At 41.6% G+C, this 26,426-nt stretch overlaps 1 protein-coding gene across 1 annotated transcript in view; it reads right to left on the bottom strand.

The window, feature by feature from the left end:
* LOC134536562 (intermembrane lipid transfer protein Vps13D) overlaps positions 1-26,426 on the bottom strand; it is a 416,290-nt gene that overhangs the window by 327,521 nt on the left and 62,343 nt on the right. The window contains exons 18-21 of the mRNA XM_063376313.1: positions 7,650-7,871; positions 4,474-4,642; positions 1,544-1,735; positions 23-253 (exon numbers count right to left, since the gene is read on the bottom strand). Of these exons, the coding sequence (XP_063232383.1) occupies positions 23-253; positions 1,544-1,735; positions 4,474-4,642; positions 7,650-7,871 (814 nt within the window). The remainder of the gene's footprint in view (positions 1-22; positions 254-1,543; positions 1,736-4,473; positions 4,643-7,649; positions 7,872-26,426) is intronic.

The following is a 26,426-nucleotide window of genomic DNA, read 5'->3' as shown; positions in this document are numbered from 1 at the left end:
CAGGAAGAGAGGGTGCACTCACTGGGACTGGGCGGGCGCGGCGTTGAGCAGCGTGTCGAGAGAGAAGAGGTTCATGTCGCGGACCTCGACGCTGTAGCGCTGGTGGCGCTGCAGGCTCCACGGCTCCTCGCAACCGGGCGACGACGGCAGGCAGTTGCTGACCCGGATCTTGCCCAGGTGCGCCACCAGCACCTGGGCGCTGGTGGCCGAGCGGGGCAGCACCACCACGGGCGTCGCCAGCTCCAGGTCCAGCCTGCGGTACAAACCCTTTCCATATCGCAGGGAGATTGTGGTCAACCCGAAACAACACCGCAAAAAATATCACTACACCATGTTACACCTAAATGCAAGTTAATAACCCATAAAGCACTAAAATGCAACCAAAAATCACATGAAAACCAAAACAGATTAAAAAACATAATCTTTTAATATATTAATTTCAATGAATGTAAATTATTTTCATAGAGTTAGTACCAAAACATATATATTGAATAAATTCGAAAATTGTTTTGCATTTTTTTTTCATTTGTAAGCAAAATTAAAATGGTTAGTGATATAATTTTTGTTCAAAAATATATTTCAAGCAACTTTTATTCAATAAATTTTTTTGGTCTACAATGCACCACTTTCGAGAATTGTTCGATGGAAAAGATCTGAAAACATAACATAAGTTTACTTGTGTAGACATTCGTGAAAAAGACTAAAAAGATTTGAAAATATCACCTACTTCAAATCATCACAATTCAAATTATTTTTCAAGTATATTGCGATTGCAATTTCCCTACTCATCATGTTTCAAAAACTACCATAGATTTAAAGGAGCAATATAGGAACATCTTCACACCATCGTAGTTTAAACAGTTTTTAAGCAGTAATTTTCCAATTTTTTTTTAATTGTTTAAATTTATATTTATTACATTATTCCATACACTTTTGTAGAATCCCTCACATTAACAGTGACTAGCTTATACAAATAGTTTTCCTTGTCAAGTCATTGCAATTTAGTAAGGAATTATTTTTGGAAAAACTATGACTGTAATAATACTGCCCTCAGACATTATGTCATGGTCTTGGAAAATCTACTGACGTGTGACGTGCCGCGCACGTCTGTAATCTCGAAGCTGTCAGCCCCTCTCTTCCTAAACACGTGTGCGAACCGCCGACACAGTCGGCCGTGACAGCTGTCACCGTCCGGCCACTCGTTGCCAAGGCGACCGCGCCGCATCTGGGTTGCCATGGTAACCAGGCAAGTGCGCGCGCACACTCCTACCGGCCGCCACCCCTCGCCTACCCCTCTCAAGCCTGGCCGAGCGGGTGCGCGCGCAGCCTCCCTCTCCTCACCCAGCACCGCCTGCCCTTCCGCCTCCTCCTGCCTACCCCTCTCCCACCAAGACGAGGTCGGTCCTAGTCACGTAGGCCGGCTGGAATTCCTGGAAGCGCCCGTGATTCTTGGAACCCCAGCCCTCCCTACGTCACACCCCGGCCCTCAGGGCCAATCGAAAGCCACACATTGTGAATAAGGATGGAAAGTGTTGAAGTGTACCTGAAGTGGGAGAGGTGGAGGAGCTCCTCCTCCGCGCCGGGGCTGCTGGGGGCGTGCGGGGTGTTGTTGCGCGTGCTGGACGCCGCCCCCTCCTGGGGCTCCCAGGAGAGGCTCCAGCTGCGGCGGCGGTCCCCGGCGAGGGGGGTGGCCAGGCGGGAGCTGCGGTGCAGGCTCTGGGCCAGCGCCTCCGCCCTGCCCGCACGCACACGCTCCTCCTCATCAGCAACAACTTTTATACCACACAGTTTATCATACATTACAAGTGAAATTAAAAATAATACCAAAAAGGTCTAATATTTGCCGCTAAAACCCTTCCAGATACAATATTCACACGATTAAGTGGACAGTTTTCAACTACTGTATTTACTCCCAGACGGACGCCTGCGTATGGGTCAATCTATAATTTTGGGCAAAATCTTAACATTTTCACTATGAGGGTTACTCTTGGATGTCGGTAGCACCATATATCTGTCTCCAGTAGAATACAAGTGAAGTCTTTATGGTCCATGTCTCAGCTTATTGCCCCCACAAGAAACATGCACCGGCTGCGTTAGTTCTTCATCTCTCCTCTTTTCATCCTTTATGGCCCAAGAATAATATTCTTTATACTCGGGTTTCCCTTCCCATCCATTGTATTTTCTTTTTATCTGTCTCCTTCCCCAAGAGAGAAGATAGGGCACCCTGTTCTTCCTATAAAAATAAAATAACGTCCTTTTCAGCAGTTTTTCATGAAATGTTGCTGTAGAAAGTGTGTGAAATCTCACATAAAAAATAATGTTTGGATATGGTTGGGTGCTGTGACAGTTCACAGACATTTACAACAATGAGAGGGGGAGGGAGAACCATAAACACTGCTGCATGAGCACTCAAACACACAGGCATGCACAACCCCCTCCTCTTTCTCAGTCTCTGCCGAGCGCCAGCCAAGCAGCAGACAGCCGCATCACTTACCGGTGGCCGGGTAGCTGCCTGACAGGTGGCACACACTTGTTAATAACACAGTTCATTATGTTTTACATGCATTGCTGAACTAATTTAATTAAACAATTTATACTTACTCGCAAAATATTTACTAAAAGCCAACACAGGCTAGTTTTTTATGCACATTTTCAACCACACAGTGCAATATTAATTTTTTTTTATACCCAAAATGGAAAAAATGCACACAAGGGTCACAGAACATGTTGTCAAACAAAAAATCGGCATAAAATGTGTGACACATATGCAGGTAAATACAGTATATGCAATACATAAATATAAGACTACAAATTAAATTGAGTGATCCAAAAACAAAATGTAACTCAGCAAAATGCTGCTATAAATTATTTTATTATTTTATGTAACTTTCATGATTATTTTTAACTGTACATACCTTGTCTAACATCTCTAACTTAAAATGTTCACCTACAATTGCATTACAAATCATATTTTGCATTACGCTATGCTATAAGGAATGACAGGGTATTATGTATAATGGCCAAATTTTATACCTAAAATAAAATTTTTGATTGTTGCCTTTTCTAGTTTGTCGCAAACTTTTAGTGACCATTATCATCTACATACTAACTCCTAGGTCTAAAAAGTTAATAATGTGTTCATTGCTAAAATTATAAAACTGTCATATGGCAACTCATTTTATATTATGAAATGGTCTGTAACATCTTAAATTATCGAGTAATGGAGTGACGCAGCATGATGGGATAAAAATTTACTTTCATTCCAAAGTACCTAGGTTCACACCTTATCTCCCCAGGCAAATTGTGGCACTTTTTATTTACTATAAAAACCCTGGGCGATCTCTTTCCCAATGTTCTTCGCTGTTGTGTGTTAGAGCCTCCAATGATGTCACTGCCATTAAGATTTTAAGCAGCCGCCTAGTCAGGGGTGTATCTGTGTTAGTGTGGTGGGATGATATGTGCGACACTCACCGGTGCTTCTAGCGCGGTATCACCCTTAAGTGCAAGGCTCTGACCTAGCGCACAGTCTTCCCATCATGCATACGGCAACTATTAAAATGAGCAGTAAACATAACATTATATGGGAGTGAAATGAATACAAAGGTGTAAGGCAAGTCCCATGAGTGTATTCAAGAACCTGGACTGGGTGTATAATGCCTAAATATGTATTTATCTGAAAACACACATTTTAACCATTTCCACTATTGAAAATACATTTAAAAAACTAAATCCACCCTCAGGGTACTCTTAAATGCGTTTCATACTCAGACATCACTTACATATCTTGAACAGTAGTTAAATCACTTTTTTTTCTACCCTCTGCACATTGTAGGGCCCTTGCACCAACCAATATGAAACATTAGCAAGAAAACTAAAACTTAATTGGTGGTTAAGACTAAGACTAAGCCATTACATCAGACTCAGTTGGCCTCCAGAGATTATTAATTATTTATTTCAAAACAGTTAAAATCCAGATCCTTACATTGCTTATGCCTGGCACACAGTAAACATAGACACGTTTAATAAAGGCAGTTACTCTATCTGAGAAATATACTGTAGTTCAACAGTTTAATTCAGCCTGAGGAATGTGCAAGGTCATGTAACATTAACGGGAAGAAAAACAGTGTTCTATCGGTCATGATTTGAATATGAGACTGTTCAGTGGAAGAAAATATGACTTAACCCTTCCATGTACAGTTTTTAACTTGAAGCCAGGACCTACAGCTCCTACAGGATATGTATTTTACAATACAACCTCTTTATTCCCCTTAAACTCAATGATCTTTCAAACATAAATCATGATAACATTATATACTTTCACCCATCAGCATTGAAACTGTGACATAATATGCACTCAACAAGAAAACTATTTCAATCCTCATTTAAAAACTGATGCCAGTACAAACCTATTTTCCAGCCGTAACAACAATAACTTTCACAATACCTACAACCATGCTACAAAGCACAACATACCTGGCATGAACGAGGCCCAATGCCATTTCTGTGGCAGCTGTCTTGATGGACCTAGCCAGATTAGCAAGGTACTGCTTGAATTCCGACGCACAAGACTGCAATTCGTTGATGAAAAGACCAGAATGTGTATACCACACAGAGGCCATCCGAAGTTTAATTTCTGGAATGTCTGCAAAAAATAGTCATCCACTGTATTAATTACACTAAACTTCAGACCAAACAGACTGTAATTGGCACCAAATTGATTATACCAAAGCCACAGGATAAAAAAAAATTAAAAGAGCCTTAAATTCACCCCATGAATCAAATTCTAAATTTAAAGAGCCTGAATAAAATAAAATATGATCAAGTGCACAGAAACTTAGATTTTTAATATACATTCAACCCTTTGGACTTAATTTTAAAAAACAATAATTTATGTATACTTACATGGTTAAGATATAAACAATTCATCCTTCCCCCACCCCACTCTCATATGTTACATGCAGTGATTAACAACCCTTTGAGGACACTGTAGCTAGGTGGAAAAAAATTTTATTTGATAGTTTCTGCAAAGTAAAACAACACAAATCTAAACAATTAAGTAAAGAAGTGTTAGAGTTTGGATTTTAAAATTTTCAAACTCAATTATTTTTCTTTCAATCCTTTATTTCTCCTTAAGCATCACATGTTTTTAAAACTAAATACAGTGAAAGGTCATTATAATCAGGCACAATCACCACCCCTATCAGGGAGGTGGCCAGGATCATGTGAAGGAGGGGGGCCAGTATATACACTACTAAATTTTTTATGGGTAAGTTTTCTTCATAATTGAATTTTCAAATAAAATTTATTGTCACATTCAAATCTCAGTACACTTTTAGAACTCCAACGTTTACAAACATTTTTTAGTAATGATTTTGCTTGAGAAATGAAAACTGATCATGCGTGTTTTTCTTTTTTATTTAATTGTTTTTAATACATACTTTTTTCTTCAACTGATTGTGAAATACACATGTCCAGTTTGTATGAAGACATGCTCACAGTAACACGTGTGCAAACCGGGATTAAACACAATCTACTTCAGAATACCTGCCACTTCCATGTATGGGGCATGTCGTGCTATATTGGGGGCGGAAATACACTCTTTTAGCCCACTAAGGATTGAAAGGGAGGGGCCGGAACACAAGGACCTAGCCCATGGCTACGTCCCTGCCTTATGCCAGACTATCGATTTTGCAGTATTATTGAACGCTATATAGAATATAACCAATGTGGTCAATAATGTCAAATAAATATTGACATACAGTACTGTTGTATTTAGAAAAAATGTGCGCGTGGAGCCTACATGTGACAGAAGTGACACTTCTTGCTTGCTATAGTATTAGGTATAGGAAACATAATTCTCTATGGCCAAGGTCGTAAAAAAAAAATTATAAGCAATTTGTCCTATTGTACAAGTACTGTATTTATACACAAATGGGTAACAGATTTTATGGCGATTTTTTGTTTAATAAAATGTACTGCGTTCCACATGCAAATTTTTTATTTTGGGTAAAATAAAAAATTAACATTGCACTGTTTTGGTTGACTATGTGCTTAAATAACTAGCCTTGTGTTTGGTTTTAATAAATATGTCACGAGTAAATATAAATAATTTAATTGAAATATCTGAGCAGTGAGTGTAAAGCATCATGAACTGTGCTGTCAAGCTACATCTGCTGCCTGTCGTGTGGCTACCTCGGCCGGCGCCCGCAAGTGATGTGGCTGTCTGCCGCTGGGCTGGGGCGCTCGGCAAGAGGGGGAATCTAAAAATAAACCAGCCAGAGAGAAGGGGGGGGGAGAGTGTGCATGTGCGTGTGCATGTGCATGTGTGGCCATTAAATGTCTGTGAACTGGTACCGAACTCAAACATCACGTTTCTATCTTGACAGGTTTTTGTGATGCAACTGTGTCCGAACATTGTTTTAGCGTGAGATTTCCTACACTTTCCACTGCAACATTTCATTCATGACAAAACTGCTGTAAAGAGTGTGCTTGTTATTATTGAAGAACGGCGGCGGTCTTTTCTCTCTTAGGGAAGGCGATGAGTAAAAAAATGATAGGGGAAGGGAAACACTTTTCCTTTGCATTTTTTGTTAGATTAGATAGTATTTAGGTGAGAGGGGTAAGGGCCATAAAGGAAGGAAATGGGACCATTAAAATTTTACATGTATTCTACTGGAGACATATTCAAGGGTGACTCTTACCATGAGAAAGTAAGTTTCTTTCACCCAAAATTAAGGGTACTACCCAAACAAAGGGGCGACTCATTTGCAAGTTAATACGGTATTCAAGTGTACAGTATGCAAGAATGCAACTGTACAAGTATGCTGCATCACTTTTATCCCTCCCCTGCCATCTCCTCCTCCACCTGTTCCCACACCACGTACCTAACTATTACCCACATGTGATAGAAATTTTTGTAACGCTGGAATATTGTAGCCCCTTCAGCAAAGTAGTTGTACTTCAAAAATTGTAATAAGAAGTTCTATAGAAGATTAGAGATGAGTATTGGTGTTCTCCAAAAAATTATTACAGAAATGTATTCATTAAAATTTTAATTTAACCCTCTAGAAAACAGTAAACACTGTACTGAAGCAATCAACTTTCAGCAAATTTAAAATGCCAGTATTACAGTAATGTGACCTAGTGGCTATGGTCACCCGCCAAATCCACCTTAAAAATCTCAATGCGAAAAGCATGATTTTTACCAGATTAAAGGATGTTCCAGACTATAAACTGCATGTTTAAGGAGCCCGTCTAGTCAGAGGTGTATCTGTGTTAAGTGCGACGCTTGCTGGTGCTTCTAGTGCGGCATCACCCCTATGCGCAAGGCTGTGAACTGTCGCACAGTCTTCTCGTCGTGCATAGGACAACTGTGAAATTTGAGCGGTGACCGTAGCATTAAATGGCATAGAAATTAAGGTAATAGTGTAATAAAATCCCTTAAGTGCTTTGAAGAATCTGTACGGGTTGTTTAATGCCTAAAAATCACTCTGAAAACACGCCTTTCAGCCATTTTAACTCTTCTAAAAAATACAGTTGAAAATTTTAATTCGAATTCAGAAATACTTTTTGACCCTAAGTGTTTTCATGTAAACAGATCCCGCTCGGATATCTTGTTTTTCCCCGAAGCTCTGCGGGAGCCAACCCACCCGACTCGCTGACCAGGGACCGCCGGACGGTGAAGCTGAAGGCCTCGCGCTGGCCGCCCGCCGGCGAGCCGTGCTGCCCCAGCGCGTAGAGCTCCGCGTTGAGGTCTCGCTCGGCCAGGGGGTCCTTGCCCAGGCTGAGGATCCTCTGGTGGCGCCGGCACTCGGGCGTGAGGTCCAGCACTTGCAGCCCGCCCAGCGAGCCCTGCGCCACCACCTCCTCGCCTGCCGGCCACACACACACACTCACTCCCCTTCTCCTTCTCCTTCTCCACCACTTGGTCATCTTGCCAAGTTCTCTTATCTCTTTATGTCTTTTTACGCACAACTAGTTATTTATAAAAACTAATTGCAAATATATATATATATATATACACACACACACACACACACACACACATACATACCAGAACACTAAGAAAACTACTATATATATTTTTTTTAATAAATATGCCATTTATAATATTACCATACACTTAACTACCTTCCACATTATGGGTGATAGTAGATGGGAGAATGACTTTTTCCCCTCAAATTAATATCACTGAAAAATTATCATGATTGTCCAGAATTTCAAATAAATTCACTGAATTCCCTTGACTAATTACAACTTCCGTGACTTTTTCCTGAGAGCATTACTAAGACTTTGTGATTCTCCGAATATTTTATTCCAGTTTTGGTTCCTTTAAAATGCCTTACTGACTAAAAAAATATTATAAATTTTTGGTTTTAGTTTTGAGTATTTTTGCAAGTTTCTGCTACTACACAAAATATTATGTTTACGTGAAGTACTTGACTACATATTATGTTTACGTTATGTTTCTTCAGAACAGGTAAAAAAGAACCTTTTCTCTTTAATGTTTCAAAGTCTTAGGACATAAAAGCAACCATGAGTTCGTGGAGCACACGTGCTCCTTGTAACTTTACGTTATCCATGTATCAATCACATGTTTGTTCTATTTGCATTAGACGTTAGTCATCATTTATTTATTAATCATTGATCAGCCAGATTTTCTGGGGTTTGCTTCTCACCATGATACTGAAATTATTCTTGAATTAACTCAAGACAGCCCCATGGATCTTCAAATTATCGCCTAAAAAGACGGTTAACTAAGGAACCGGAAAAATTAAGAAACTGTCATGGATAACTTGAAATTGGATGAACTTACGCTTTTAAAACATTGTGCATTAAAGGTGAAGACCTCAAACGTGATAATTTGATTCTCAAGACTAGAGCTTTACCCATTCAGAAAATTTTGCTGATATGCAACTGTTCCAGATTCAGATTCCAAACCGATACATGAGAAAACACATTTTGGTTAAAATATTTTTATAAATTTACTCAATTACCCAAAATAACTCATTCTAAGAAAAGCATGCAATGCCAATGCACATGTATTTTAGTTTATAAACGGAAAATATATCATTTTTTTGACTAATATTTTTAGCTTGTTTTCATTTGTTTGATGATGACCCATTAGGTGCTTATTAAAATATGAATTTACTAATGGTGACTGAAAATTTTAATTATTTAATATGTAATTATATAAAATAAGATTATTTAATAATAATTAACTATGAAATATATGAGCCCCAAAAATTTCTTGAGTAGCAAGTTTTAAAATTTTTGGGTAACAGAAATCAAATCTTGGATGAAATTTGAGGAATTTTTTAGTAAAAAATACATTTCTTTAGTTAAAGGAAATACATTACAAACAAACCACATCACATGTTAATTTATATTAAATATTACATTAAAAATTATATAAAAAATAATTCCACTTACAAAAAAATATTCTCAGGAAAGCTATTATTAATACTTATTTAATGAAAGTGAATATAGATAGTTGTATCCATGAAATAATGAAAGGACCCTTTGTCTTGCAAAACCTAACTCTTCATCATAATGTAATTACTGTATTTACTCGCACATAGGTCGCCATCGCAGATAGGTCGCACCCATAATTTGAGGTCTTGAATTTGGTATTTAAGATTCCCCCCATATAGGTCGCACCGGTAATTCATTACCGCGCCGTGCGCCGTGCGCGGAGAAAGATCATTGTACTCAATCAGCTGCTGTTACGGCGCGCCTGCTGGCTCTCTTTGTTCACTGAGCTGCGCATGCGCAGTATAACTCACTCAACGCTCCGCCCAGACTCGTGACCTTATATCAGCAGCCAGCCAATAGATGCGAGCTTAGCGGAAAAAAAAAATAAGCTCCACCTCCCGTGTACCAGTTTTATCCAGTTCTAATACCAGTTTATTGGTATACGCACCAGTTTTCTCGCTGCCGTGACATGTTCAAGTTTACGTCCATCTTGATGTCTTGATACCAATAATTAATTAATTACAATCCCCAGAAATAAATTGTTAGTTTAAAAAATATGAGTCAACTGTAACAATACTTCCGAAATTATAAAAGACGTATAAAACAGTTACCAAGACTCCGCTCATTTTATCTTGTGAAGTTTGTCTCGTACCAGTATTTCGGCTAAGTTGTGACATAAATACAGTATCAGAAATTAACAATCAGCCACGTTCATATACTAGGGCCGCGACGTCTTGGCAGGTCGACTCCCTAGAGCTCAGCGACCTTGTAATCGACACGTCCCTCCTTGTCTGCTCCGCAGATAACAACGGCCTGGAAGTCTCCATGCCGTTCCGAAAACATTGGTCGAGAACCATTTCACGTACGGTGCAACACAGCGCAGATCTTAAATGCTTTACGGTAATTTATTATTTAAAGGTAGTGCACCATTTGCTCGACTAGGCAGCTTAGTTAAACATAGTTAAACATAGCTATACAATTCTTTAAAGTTAAGAACTAAATTTGTAATTGTGGGTTGCTGTAGGAAACACAATTAATTAAGACTTGCATGTAACTCCCTCGCTGATGCTTACTTTTCCATTTGGTTTGGCTGAAATATGAAGACGATTGACATAACACTTTCACGCACTTCAAGAACCTTACCACTTTTATGCACACGGGTTGGTATTTTTTCCATAACAGCACTCTGAAAGAACCATTTTAGTAATTTCGAGGGGTCCGAAAACCATATTTATAACAAACCATCCTTGCGTATTTTATAGTCTCCTGTTGTTGTGCTTGCTTTATAAACAAGAGAGGCTCCAGGAAGGAAGCCCTGCCTAGAACCAACGCTTAAAACTATCAGCCTGTGCGCTGCATTTCCTGTTGCCATTACCTACACCTTCAACGTCACCTTTCTTTTGCCAACATTTCTGAAAGGTTAAATTAGTGTCAACCCAGGATTCATCCATGTCAAATACTATATTCTTCCCAGCCTCCCTGCACTGTTTCATCTGAGTCAGCTACCGTTATCGCCAAGCAACAACGTCAGATCTTTCGAGAAGAAGCATTCGCTTATTTTGGCTTCTTCTCCACACAAAACCCATTTCTTTAAGTATTTTACGCAGCGATGTCTTTCCCTAACTCCATCCGATTTTTTCTTTCAAAACTGGCAATAGTTTCCTTGTCTTTTTTTACTGCATAAAATTCGTGGCTAGTGTCTCTGATCACTCTTCTATCAAAGTCATCAACTGACAACAAACGTTTCCCAGTTTTTTTTTGGCTTGAAATGAATAATTAAACATGAGAGGCTGTTTAACGGTCAAATAAAGGAGTGATATATATATATATATATATATATATATATATATATATATATATATATATATATATATATATATATATATATGTGTAAATATAAACATATAATTTGTAAATAAATAATGTATTAATATAATATACATTAATATATAGCATAAAATCATATATATCATAAAATATATAATGCAATATATAATGTATATAATGTAACATAATATCATGTAATATAATGCAATATAATGTGTAGCAATATCGGCTACACTTGTAGATAAAAAATATTCTAGCAAGCGGTGCAGAAAGTTTGGAAAATTGCCAAATGCAAAACAAACAAACCGCGGGTGAAATTACGGGGAATGCTGTAATACTACGGTATTATCAGACTAACTGAAACTGTTTATTATTGTTTTAAGTTTGAGGTTAATACCGCTTCCCGATACTTTCGTCAGTGTTTTGTTTTGTTTCACGCATGGCGGCGCGCGCAGCTCGTGCTGTCTCGTCATGACAACTGCTAGAATAAATAATCGCGCGGTGTTTGGAACAGCTTTAACGAGCCTATGCTTGAGTAATATTGACATTTCATTGGCTTAATTAAAAAGGACGCTAACGTGTCGCGGCCGTGATTGGCCCTTTTCAATTAACAATTTAATTTTGGCAAGAGAGAAGAAAAAAAGAGAGTGGAAAATGACGCCATTTAGTGCGTGTGGTAGTGTATTCCCTCGGGGAATATTTTATTCGTGGCGATGTTAATTTCGGCGTTATTGGTCTGGAAATTACGTCAAAATACTGGGCAATATTAATTGACGCCCTATAATTGAATGCAGAAGAATCGCATTCAATTCACGTGAGTGACGACGTATTTTACGAACGACATTAATCATCCAGAGTTAAGGTATGGTCTGCATCATCGCTATATAATAAAATTGACGTAAATTTTACCGTCAACGTATGCGAACTGTAATTGTATAAACTTTGGATTATCATCAAATTAGTTGAATACTGACTTTCGGCGATTATCGGCAAAATTACTCACATTAGCACAAAATATATGTACACAAGTCCAGAAGTCTTTAGGTTAGGCGTTTCATGCTCGAGCAAGCCGGAGCAAAACCCCAAAACTTTTTACTCAGTGAACAATTTCAGGAACTTTATTTATTTTATTTTATTTTATTCAAGAGTCAGTTTATCTACGACATCCCATAGACTTTATTTAATATTTGTTTGTTTGTTTATTACTTCCATGGCTCGAGGTTTCTCATTATGGTTAAAACAATAAAAATAAGTATTGATAGTGTTATTTTGTTGTTACTTCTTGATTACCTCTGGCGCCCTATTATTAATTCCTGGAATAACGTTCCGAGTAATTTAAAAATGGAAAATCTTGGTTTCATCAAGTACACGTTTGTGTACAGAAGGGAGTAAGAAAATACAAACCATTTTTCTGGCGCATGAAATGTGGGGCCGATAGTGTATTGTGTTATTGTGTTGTAAATTATCACAGTAAATATGGAAACTAGGGGAAGGAGTAGACGCGTCAGTCAGGACAGCTCCAGGGACAGTAGTGTGGAGTCTACACCCTCTGTAGATGTATCTGTTTCCACATCACCTAGCCAAGTACATAACACTGATTTTGTTACCCCAGTAACACATGCTGGAGCGGCTAGAGTAGATGTGACACAACCCCAAGCTACCACCACACCACACACACTTTTTCCGGTATTGCCAGCTGCAATAAGTACTGAAACTAGTGCTAGCTTGCTCATTATGCTGCAGAGCATGTGGCAAGAGGTGAAAACTAACCACCAACAACAGCAAGCTAGTTTTCAAGAACAGAATGCTAAGCTGGAGGAAAGTATTAGGCAGCAGTTGGACAAACAACAACAAGAACAGAGTACTAGGCTACAAGAACAGAGTACTAGGCTAGAAGAACAGAATGCTAGGTTGGAGGAAGGTCTCAGGGACACTAAGGAGTCTATTAATAGCACACTTCAAAGGGAAATGGGTAAAGTCAAAAGTAGTGTTGCTGCTATTTCTGTATGGTTGGCAGAACACGAGAACTACACTGAGACACAGTTGCAGCTAATACAACAACAATGTAGTAGTACAACAACTAGGTTAGCAGCAGAGTTAACTACCCAGACCAGCCAGCTGAATGACAGGTTGAATCAATTAGCTGAGCAAGCTGCTCAGAACAGCTGTGGTCTGGAACACATACAATCTACATGCCAGACCATGATTGAAACTGTAGTAATCAATCACACCACAGACATGAGGGAGCAGGTGGACACCTTAGTGAAAAGGCAGACCGAGTTTTCACTGGACATAGAGCAGCAGGTAGGCAAGCTACAAGAGAAGGTTTTGCAGTTGAGGGTAGACAATCTTACTCACACCTCCAGTCACCATGTAGCATTGGCCCCAGCCCTGAACACCAATGCCAATGAAATCCTCAGTAGCTGTGATTCACCACAGGTTGAGCAACCTGAGATCCCAATCACACGCTCCAACCCAGCTAACACCCACACCACATTGGACCCAGTTGCAGTGATGCACCACCCGGCACGCCAATGGTCAGAGGCGATGCCTAGATTCTCTGCCCATGAAGGAGAGAATCCAATGAGATTCCTTCGACGTTTCGAGGAATACGCTGACATGTTCAGGTTAAGTGATACTGAACGCCTGAAATGCATGGCAACTGCACTGAGAGACCATGCGTATTACTGGTGGGAGGTATTACAAAGTACCATCACTTCCTACCAAGACTTCAAAAACCATTTCAAACAGCAGTTTTGGAATGTGAAAATACAGGGAACATTGAGGGCACGTCTGCATACCGAACGGTATGATAATAAGAAGAACCGAACTCTGGAGACACACTTGTCTCAAATGTTCGAGAGGACGCGCTGCCTCGAGCCAGAGATGGGTGATATCGAGTTCATGGCGATGGTGACCTCCCAGTTACCCATCAAGTACCAAGTACATTTGACAGGGCGTAGCTTCCACAATATCACCGAATTCCGCGAACAGGTCCTCGCTTTCGACCGGCTGGAGCGGCTGTCCAGGAACAACAATAGTGAGGTAGAAAAGGACAGCAAGCCTGCGCATCCGAAGGCAGCACCACTCTACACACCCTGGCAGCGTGGTAACGACGGCGGCAAGGCCAACGTTCACTGCACGTCATGGCAGCCTGCGAAACAGTACCGGACAGGAAAGTGGAAGACCAGGAGGGAATTCCAACCTCAACATCAAGGAAACCGCCAGCCGAAGAAACCCTACACCCACAACCAAAACCAGTGGTGGGGAAAGCAGTACCGTCCTGAAGATCAAAATGGAAGGCCACCCAGGTGGGAGTACAGGAGTTACTCTAACCGTCAGCCGCCCAACAATATGCAACAGCATATGTTGCATCCCCCTGTAGCAGACACCGCTCCTGTGACTCAATCACCAGCGAGTTTCTCTACAATCAACCATCCTCCAACCACATCGTACCCCATGCAGCGTGGATACTTTGCTCGGCAGCAGCCGATCCCGCCCAACTGCATAGTAACGCAGCCTCAGCAGACTGCGAGTTGCAGCTACACTCAAGCTGTAACTGAAAACAATCCGAACTCGTCAAACTAGAGAGGGTTGGTGACGTAACACCCCGATCACCAGACCCTATACAGAGCAAAGGGGGTAATATTGTTATGCCAAGTTATAATTGTTTGCCATATCGATCTATGTTAGCCACAGTCTTACTGAAAGAAAGCGAACGGGAATTCCTTAGCCAAGAGTACAGTGAGGACACCATAACACAGTTTTCTACCGTGTGTCCTGAGGTAAAACTAAACATTAATGATCAAACAGTTAATGTTCTCCTTGATAGTGGAGCAGAAATCTCCTGCGTGAATGAAGAGTTTGTTAAACACCTAGAACAATTAGGGCAGAAAACTTACATTATGCCAGTTCCTGCTATTAAGATAATAGGTGCCACATCTCGTTCCAGTCCTGTTGTCAACAGACAGATTCTACTGCAAATCAAGGGCGTAGGTGAGGTTAAACACATCACTGCACTAATAGTGAGAGGACTAGCCAAAACACTCATCCTAGGAACTGATTTCCTTACACGCTATGGTGTGACACTGGACTTTGATAACCTAACAGTCTCGTCTAATGAAAACAAGTTACCTACGACTGTAACGATAGGACAATGGAAGTTGCAGTGTAATTACGCTAGTCGAGTACCCAGAGAATCATTTTACCAGCATGTTTTCAATGTCGACATCAAGGAAGACCTAATCGCATCTGTCGAAGAACTCACTAAAGCAGTTCAAGGTATTTCGACAGTACAGCCAAGGCAGATACAGATGCTATACAACTTGTTGTGCCAACACCGCAATGTTTTCAGCGACAAGCCAGGGTACAACAAATTCTACCAAGCCAAGATAGTAGTACGTCAAGAGGAGCCCTTCCATAGGAAAACTTATCCTATTCCAGCAAAGTATCTGAACGAAGCCACGGAATATCTACAACTGATGCTGGATTGGAATGTCATCAAGCGTGAAGCCAGTCCGTATGCCAATCCTGTGGTATGCGTGAGGAAGGATGGATCGGTACGCCTATGTCTGGATGCACGTGAACTGAATCGAATCACAGTGAAGGACAGGGAGAGTCCTACCCAGACCAACGAGATCCTAAGGCTTTACCAAGGAGTAAAATATTTGACTACTCTAGACTTATCTGCTGGATATTGGCAAATACCTCTACAGCCTGACTCATGCCAATACACTGCCTTTCTCTTTCGCAATCAACAGTACACTTTTCAGGTGCTACCATTTGGTTTATGCAATGCGGTGGCAGAATTTTCAAGATGCTTGTCAGCCACATTGGGACCAGAATGCCAGTCATTTGCCAAAGCATATGTAGATGACATTCTCATCACATCAACAACTTTCGAAGAGCATTTAGAACATATTAACATTGTACTATCCAAATTACAGGAATCTGGAATGACAGTGAAAATAAGAAAATCTTTGTTTTGCAGAGAGAAACTTCCGTTCTTAGGGCATATCCTAACACCAACTGGAATCAAGACTGCACCTGACAAACTGAAAGTTATTCAAGAGTTTTCAGCACCTACCAATGTAAAGCAACTACGAACCTTCCTAGGTGTTGTAGGTTTCTACAGGAACTATAGTAATCAGGTAGCAGGAGTAGCCATACCTTTGTTTGCATTATTCAAGAAGGATTGTACATGGAAGTGGGGCGAAGAACAACAACTGGCCTTTGAAAAGCTGAAGCAAATATTTCTAGAAGAACATGTCATATCACATCCAGTTCAAGGACGTGAATTCTTGTTATACACCGATGCATCCAACCGAGCATTAGGCTGCAAATTGGCACAACTAGACAACGACGGCATTGAGAAGACAGTATCCATGGCCAGTCGAACCTTAAATTCTGCTGAACAAAATTACACAGTAACAGAAAAGGAGGCACTTGTAATTGTTTGGTCCCTACAAAAGTTTAGAGACTTACTACTAGGAGAGAAAATCAAACTCCAAACAGACCATCAGGCGTTAACATGCCTCAAGGCTGGAAAAATGTTTGGCCAAAGATTAACAAGATGGTACCTGCTGATGCAGGAATATGACATTGAGATCAGTCATATTAAAGGCTCTAATAATGTTGTAGCAGACTACCTTAGCAGAATTGCACCAGATGGAGCGGCAGATGTGTCAACATCCAACAGAAACAAGGAATTTCTGGTAACAGCTGTGAGTGTGGAGTCCCTCTGGAAAAACAACAAACAACTGAAGAAAATGCTGCAAGACATAAAAACACTGCAAGGGACAGATCCAATCTGTGAAGAACTTAAGAAGAAGTTAGCATCCAGTGATCCTACGCACAAGATACACAGATACTTCTGTACATCATCTGATGGTACTCTGTTCCATCATAGGGAGAAAGCAGACACTTTCGAAGACCACTGGAAGCCTATAGTGCCAGTGTCACTGCAGAATAAAATTACTTGGCAACTACACCTAAGTCTGGGACATGCAGGATCCAGTAAAGTATATGGAGCTATCCGTCGGCAGCTGTATTGAAACAACATGTCAAGAAGCATAGCCAAGGTGACTGCTTCGTGCTTGCTATGTCAACAAGCAAAGCATGCACCCGAGAAACTACATGGCGAGCTACAAGCCATACTACCTAGCAGACCGCTAGCACAGCTATCTGTCGATTTGTTTGGTCCTTTACCTAAATCCAAGGCAGGAGTACAATATGTGTTTGTAATCCTAGACATCTACAGTAAATACACCAAATTGTACCCTATTGTAAATGCTAATGCTAAAACTGTACTCGCAAAGATGAAGGATTTTGTGGAAACTGTAGGAAAACCTACTGTGGTACTATCTGACAGGGGTACACAATTCTCCAGTGATACCTGGCGAGAAGGGATTAGGAAGTTGAACATTGTACCGACAACATCTTCCATTAGACACCCTCAGTCAAACCCCGTGGAACGTCAGATGAGATCAATTGGCAATATGCTACGTATATATTGCCACGACAAGCAACAGTCATGGCGAGATCAAATTAAATTTATTGAGTGTGTACTGTGTTTGGTACTGAAACTGTTACCAGATAACATGAAAGTCAAAAACGATAGCCGGACGTCCGATGACGCCGGTACCAGACGAACCACTGAGTCTTTCCTGATGGCCACCAGGATCGCTTGAGTTAATGGCAGCGAAATGGCGCCATATTTGAATTTTGAAGCGTCCAACACTTGAATTAGTTAACATAAATCTAGGGTAAGCACTATTTACAAATCCAACATACCGCCCACCAAAATGCATATTTTAAACATTTATTGGGCGGGCAACGGGCACAGCTTCACCACAGGCCGCAGAAAGGTGCCTTGTTGGGTCTTCACCTCAGCCACTCTCACGACACCATCTGAGCCAGGAAAAGTCTTCACAATACGGCCTAACTTCCAGCACAGTGGTGGTAGATTCGGATCTTTGATGAGAACCAAGGTGCCAACACTGAGGATGTCTTGGTCAGTTAGGCTCTTGGGTCGTTGCTGCAGCTGTTGTAGATAATCCTGGTGCCAGCGCTTCCAGAATGACTGATGCGCTTGCTGGATGAGTTGCCATCGAGACAAACGATTTAGCTTGAGTTGGGAAAAATCTGGTTCGGGCACTAGTGCAGGAGGCCCCAAGACTAGAAAATGACTGGGTGTCAGAGCAGCCATGTCGTTTGGATTATTTGAGAGAGCACACAGAGGCCGTGAGTTGAGAATGGCCTCCACTTGTGTCATGAGAGTGTATAATTCCTCATAAGTGAGTACCTGAGCACCTACACTCTTTATGAGGAGAGACTTCACAGACTTTACACCTGCCTCCCACAGGCCTCCAAAATGTGGTGCTGATGGGGGATTGAAATGCCAGGTAACTTGGTGTTCAACCAGCGACTGAGCAAAGGAGTCATGTGTATCCTTGCTTGACATGAAGGCTCTTAGTCCAGTCAACAAGCGACTGGCACCGACAAAGTTAGTCCCGCAATCGCTGTGAAGGTCAGAGCATCGCCCCCGACGAGACAAGAAACGGCGAAAGGCAGCTATGAAAGCATCTGTCGTCAGATCAGAGGCCAGCTCCAAGTGGATTGCCTTGGTGGCAAAGCATACAAACAGGCACAAGTAGGCATCCTGGATGCGGGCCTTCCGCAGTCGGGACATGGTGATTTTAAAGGGTCCAGCATAGTCGACTCCTGTCTTGAGAAATGGCTTGGCTTGTGTGACACGATCGACTGGCAGATTACCCATGGGTGGGTTTCGAGGCACAGGGCAAACTCGAAAGCATAAAGTACACTTCTTCAGCCGTTGACGAATGAGGCCCCGAGCACCTACAATCCAGAAGTCACGTTGCACAGCAGACTGTAGTATGGTGGGACCACAGTGCATCAGATGGATGTGAAGGTGGTCAATTACAAGGTCTGTCAATCTGTGGTGTTTGGGCAGTAGAATTGGATGTCGTTGGTTGTAAGCCAAGTCTGATAGTTCCAAACGTCCGCCCACCCTGAGAATGCCAGCAGGATCCAAGAAGGGAGACAGCTTGAAGAGTGGACCCCGATATGGTTGGTTAGCTTGCAGAGCTTTGATATCAGATGCGAATGCTGAAGCCTGGGCTAAACGAACCCATACCATCATGGCATCTTTAAGCTCATTAGCATCTGGTGGACTACGGGGGGGAAGTTTCTTGAAGCGCAAACGTTGCACAAAGCGGAGACAATAGGCCGTAATGCGTTTGACCTTGCTTAAAGATGAGAACCTTTCCAGCAGCGTAGTGTCTGCCAGAGGGTTGACACTATGCAAGGTAAAGATCCGTTGTTCCATCACTGTTTCGTCCATGCTGTCCATCAAGCCGGTGAGTTGTGGCCATTCCTCTGGTGGCTTATACAGCCATGATGGACCGGTCCACCACAGCGAGTGGTCAGCTATCTCACTTGGAAACAAGCCCCTAGAGGCACAATCAGCCGGGTTGCTGTCTGACAACACATGATTCCAGTGCTTTGCTGGGACAAGGTCATGGATTTGGCCGACACGATTTGCAACAAAAGTTTTCCATTTATGAGGTGATCCACGGATCCAGTGGAGGACAACTGTAGAGTCTGTCCAGGCAAATATTTGGTCTAGGTTCACATGAGGTCCATAATTTTACAAGATTCTATGCATTGTGCGAGCAAGCAGCAAAGCACCACAGAGTTCCAGGCGAGGCAATGACACTCTTTTAATTGGGGCTACCTTTGACCTTCCAACCAGAAGGTATACAGATACTGAGCCATCAGGTGAAGTGGCTCTGAGATAAACAACTGCCGCATAACCTTGCTCCGAACTATCAGAGAATCCATGGATCTCTAGTAAGAGTTCTCTTTGGGTCACTGGGACAAATCTTGAAATAGTGATGCTAGCCAGACTAGGAAGCTCTCGCTGGAACCGCTGCCACGTTGCAAGGATGTCGGCAGGAGGAGGGTCATCCCAATCTATGCATCGAATCCACAAGTGCTGAATGAGGCATTTTGCAAGCAGGACCACAGGTGACAGCCAACCTAGAGGGTCAAATATTCGCGCCAAGTCGGACAGTATGCTCCGCTTCGTAGCTGTCGAGGAAGTAGGTTGAACATTGTAAGCGAATGCATCCACTTCAGATTGCCACTGCAGACCCAATATTTTGACGGTGGGAAGTCCACAAGTGTTGTCCAAGGGGAGAGCCTTGCTGCCCTGCACCAAGTCTTCGGAAAGCCAAGAGAGCAGAGATAAATCATTACTGGCAAATTTTCGCAACTGAAAACCACCAGCCTTGAGGAGGTCAATTAACTCTCTTTGCAATGAGATAGCATCACGTGCATTGGGTGCTCCAGTTACAACATCATCAACATACGTGTCTTTTAGGAGGACTGATGATGCCCGAGGGAATCTATCTTTCTCATCTGCAGCCAGTTGATGGAGTGTGCGGATAGCAAGGTAGGGTGCAGATGACACACCATAGGTAACAGTGTTGAGCCTGTACTCACAAACTGGATCATCATCAGATGGTCGCCACAGAATTCGTTGACAGTCGCGGAATTCCTCTTGAACTAGAATCTGACGGTACATCTGTCGTATGTCAGCAGTAAATGCAACTGCATGATCTCGAAATGAGAGAAGAACGTCAGCTATGTCTCTCTGCAGTTTGGGTCCCGTAAGTAATTGATCATTCAGAGAAGTTCCTTTGCTGTCCTTGGCCGATGCATCAAAGACCACACGTAACTTTGTTGTACTACTGTCTGGTTTCAAAACTCCGTGATGCGGAATATAAAACGACGGTGTAGTCAACTGGGGTTCCTGAACCATTGACATATGACCCTGGTCAACGTAATCTGACATAAATTCTATATAGGATGCCTTAAAATGAGGGTTTTTGTTCATCTTGCGTTCAAGGTAGTGAAAACGTTTTAGTGCTTGAACACGTGATTCCTCAAAATGAGGTGAAGGCTCCTTGAAAGGTAAGGCCACACTATATCTACCATTCTCATCTCTTCTGCAAGTCTCGAGAAAGATCTGTTCACATCGAATGTCCTCAGAGGAAGGCTTTGGGGGTACAATAACCTCTTCCACCTCCCAAAACTGCCGAACTGTGTCGTCAAGTGTTGGTGTAATAGAATGAAGTGATACACAACTGAGCGATACTGCAGATGTTGGTACTCTCCCCATCACTACCCATCCAAAGACCGTGTCAATCGCTACAGGGACCTGGGTACTGAGACTTAGTGTGCGTCCGCTCAGCACATAGGGAAACAGATCTGCCCCAATTAGCACGTCAATAGGCCCAGGCTGTGCATAGTGAGGGTCAGCTAGTTGCAAATGGGAAAGATGATCCCATGAATGAGGGTTCAGTTGTGTTGTAGGCAGTGAGCCAGTGATCTTAGGAAAAATGAAGGCAGTGAGTGACAATCGCGGACCCTCCTGACCAACTGGTTTCACTAAACAGTCAACTACTCCCCTAGCGACATGCACTGGTACCTGGGAAACACCGTAGACTGGCAGAGCTGCCTTTCGACGTATTAAGCCTAGCCTCTTCACACAACCTTCTGTCATGAAGCTGGATTGGCTGGCAGAGTCCAAGAGTGCTCGAACTGTGTGAGTCCTGCCAGAGCTGACTGGAATTTCTATGAGTGCAGTGGACAGCAAAATCGTAGATGGACTATCTTGATTATGCAGTTCGGATGCAGCCAAATATTGTCCAGGAGATGAAGCACACAACGCATTCACACCATCATGGTCTGGTGACTGTGGTCGCATGTCACTAAAATGAAGTAGTGTGTGATGTCGAGAGTCACAAGACCGACAATGAGAAGACGAAAGGCATGCACTTGCATGATGAGACGTTCGCAAGCAGTTCAAACAGAGGTTTCCTGACCTCACCATCTGATACCTTTCCTTTGGGGATGACTCAAGGAACTTGGGGCACTGGTAGATTTCGTGAGGTCCACTGCATATGACACACTTCACTGACTTGGAAACAGTGTTTCCTGCGAATGACTGATGTTGCACATATCTAGAAGCTGGCTTAGAATAAATAGACGACTTGCTCTTAAAGGTTTTCCCAGACGTCACTAGCTGTGACTCAGCTGCACGGCGATAACCCTCTAAAAATAACAAAAACTCGGTAAGCTTGGGTAACTCTGCTCCCTTGTCATTAATAAACAGCTCCCACTGGTTACGCAAAACCTTATCCAGCTTAGCTTCAATGATATGCAACAGCGGGTCCCATTTTTCAACATTGACATCCAGCACTCGTAATGCCGCAATGTGCTCTGCCAGAAGAGACATCATCTTATTCACTGATGCTGGGGCCTCTAATGACACAGATGGTATTTGCATAATTGCTTCAATGTGCAATGAAACAATCAAGCGCTTGTTACTGTACCTCTTAGACAGTAGTTCCCAAGCAATACTATAGTTCGAATCAGTCAAGGGTAATGCCTGAATTACTGCCAACGCGTCACCAGACAAAGATGACTTTAGGTAAGATAGTCTCTCTACATTGGTGAGACTTCTGTTGTCTACAACTAGAGCCTCAAACAGGTTTGAGAAGCTGAGCCATTCTGTTGGATTACCCTGAAAGTGGGGTAAATCAATAGCTGGCAGACGAGGTGACGACCCAGCTGCACATTGATTACGTGTTTCTTTGTTCCGGTTCTTAGAATCCTGCACTAATGTGTCCCAGATTGCATTAACTTCATAATAAAGATCGTCGAAGTGATTTAGCCTACTTGTATGCCTTGTGTCATCAAAATCAACTTGCTCCTTGCATGCCAATTCATAAGCCAAATGGTCATCTTCAAACCCATTACGAAGCTGAGATAAGTCCCGACAGGTTGCAAAGAATAATGACTGCTTGGAAGTGTCTGTAGTAACCCTTTTGGCCAGATCCGCGGCACGCTGTAATCGGTTTTCGGCACGCTCCAGACGTCGCTCCAGAGCTGAAACACTGTCAGTCATGGTTGTGTTTATTCTACTTAAGTACACTCAGTCAAAAATGGGAGCACCAACTAAAAATTTAAATGTAAACGATTTTTCAGCAAAAAATTGATTCTGAACCGAGCGGTGTTTATAAAATCGATTTTATAACTAAAATCGATTTTAAACCGAGTAGTGTTTAAATAATCGATTTTCAATGTCTGCGAATCGATTTTGTATCGATATGTGTAGTAATGCCGAACAAAGACTTGGCAAAATCTATGTTAACGGTCTACTTAATAATTCAAAGTCATATTTCACCGCCAGTCTTAGAAAACACGCAATCCTATAGCAGACCGGTCATTATCAGTATCTGGTTACCGTGGAAAGATAAGAAATAATAGTGCGGCACGACACAAAAGGCTTCGTCAGCACCAACACCGTCAGTGTGATAAAGGCAATTTTTATCTTCCCTTACGCACTCAGTTCTTATCTTCCCTTACGCACTCAGTTGTTATCTTCCCTTCCACGGGAAGCTAATAGCACATTAAGATGATAACCCGTTCACGTTTTTATGGCGGGGCAACGACGGACAAAGGAGACTCGGTACAATGAACGACGCAAACAAACACTCCGAATCTCTCCACGTAACTAGAACTGAGCCCGATAGCTCAGTAATCGCGGTTAGCGGATTGATCCGGCCCGGAGGACCAAATGTTTCGTACTGAAACTGTTACCAGATAACATGAAAGTCAAAAACGATAGCCGGACGTCCGATGACGCCGGTACCAGACGAACCACTGAGTCTTTCCTGATGGCCACCAGGATCGCTTGAGTTAATGGCAGCGAAATGGCGCCATATTTGAATTTTGAAGCGTCCAACACTTGAATTAGTTAACATAAATCTAGGGTAAGCACTATTTACAAATCCAACATACTGAATCACACAATTCACTCGTCTATTGGCATAAGCCCCCATGAAGACCTATGCTCTGTAAGATCGGAGGTGTTACCACCGAAAATAATACCAGAATGCGACAAACCAGAACAAGACATGGAGAGGCCAACTCAGGAAGAAATCGAAGAACTGGTACGAGACAAATTAACAAGAGAAGCCGACCTTAGGAAGAAAAGGAAGCCAGCATCTAGGATCAGTAAATTCACTGTAGGAGACTTAGTTCTACGCCGTACAGCACCAACTAGTAACAAGTGGGCACATCTAGCGAAGAAACTATTTTTATTGTACTCAGGTCCCTACAAAATAGTAGCTGTGGAGAAATGTAACTGCTACACTCTACAGGACCCTGATACAGGAAAAATTGTAGGGAATTACAATTTGAGTCAACTCAGGCCTTACAAAACACCTGTGGTGAATTAGAATACCAAATATGTACCATTATTACTTGTGTTATGCTAAAACCCATTGTATTGTTTATGTTGCTAAGGAAATTTAAATATATATATATCCTCGTAAGTTGATAGAGGTAATCCAGGTGTATAGGTACCTCATTGCTTCGATATGGTAATTTATAGTCGAAGAATTAGGGTGTTTGTCAGTTGATGATTTTATTCCAACTGATATTTGTGCTTGGAGCATATGTGTTGCCTGAGCGTTGGTTTGGTACATTGTCCTAGAGGGATATACCAAATATTATGTACTGTGTGTACAGTTACTGTGTTGAGACACAGTTATTATCACCCTATTAGTCGAGTTCGACCATATTAGCAATGGATATACACGTGAGGTTTAAATAAAATTTTGGCATAAGATGTGTACAAACACTATGTGACATATTACAATGTATAACTAAGGCAGCACACAACTAAATACTACATATAATTAATGGCCTAAAGATTAGTTGACAAATATCCTACTAAATGAACACACTTGTTGGTATGAGTACTTACAGTTTAATCCAGGCTACTGCCTTGCCCCTACCTATACTTCTTCATCGTCTAGTAGTTAATGATGCACTTTAATTGGGTTTCCACAGGACACCCGAAACTATAAGTGGATATCAACTTCATCCACACTCTTATTAATAGGATGTAAAAACACTCCACTTTATATTGAGAAAAGAAGAAATGAAAGATAAAGAATTTTAAAGATTGTCTTTAATGAACAGCTTTAAAACACAAACACTATACACTAGCACTCAATCAAGAATATTTATCTTGAAGTTATTGTAATTATTTCATAGTTGAGTAGCAAATAATGTCTCTTCTTGTAAATAGGTGTATCTATTGTGTAACATGCAATGAAGGAAAATATTCATATATCATGAATGAAAAGCATATTAAATATGCTAATATGTTATTGAAAGTCCAAGATTATTGACAAGTCTCAATTAAGAAATTGAATGTAATTATTTACTAGGTGAGGATATTATGTTGATAATATACATAAATATATTTTATTTATTCATCACCAACAACAAAGGTAAACAATAACATGTTGTTATTGCAAAGTACTATGCAAGACTATTGTTGCAAATACTGTTTATTTATGCATTATTTATTTAACAGAGTTATTATGTGTTCAATTAATGTTTATATTTATTATTAAGTTGTTATGAATTATTAAGTTTATGAGTTTGAGGAATCTCGAGTCATTTAATTTATGTTAGATTAGGGGAGCAAGAGAAGAAGAGGGGTTAGTGATAGCATGAGGCACGATCACAGGACGCTGTATATTCATATCGCGCGAGTGATAAGAACTGTTATAGGACGTGTGATTAACGTGTGTTTGTGTCTTCTGATTGCCGATGAACTGAACGAGTTTGGTTGCTGTCCCCTTCGACACCGTCTGCAGCAGTAGATGCAGCAGCAGTAGCAGCAGCAGCAGCAGCAGCAGCAGTAGTCCAAGGCACATGTAGAGTCATGTGTTGGACATTTGACTCAGAAGCTCGTACCAGTTGGTACGACCCCAGCGAACACGCCGCAGACCCGGCGGGTCCGTATCAGAACGACACCACGGCATCCCTCGTGATGTCATTGGTGACATCAGGTGATGCAATCATCGATGAACAGCACACTGGTCCAGCAGTCTTCACGACGTCGATCGCCTACAACAGGGTATTGTTGGCTGAACCGCAATCCCAGCACTGTGGTTTACACCGCAGTCGGCCTCCCTGATCAGCTGTCACTTACCATGTATGGAGATTGGTGAGCC

Source organism: Bacillus rossius, chromosome 11 (genome assembly GCF_032445375.1).
Source record: "Bacillus rossius redtenbacheri isolate Brsri chromosome 11, Brsri_v3, whole genome shotgun sequence".
Classification (NCBI taxonomy): Eukaryota; Metazoa; Arthropoda; class Insecta; order Phasmatodea; family Bacillidae; genus Bacillus; species Bacillus rossius.
This window is presented reverse-complemented; position numbering and strand designations above follow the sequence as displayed.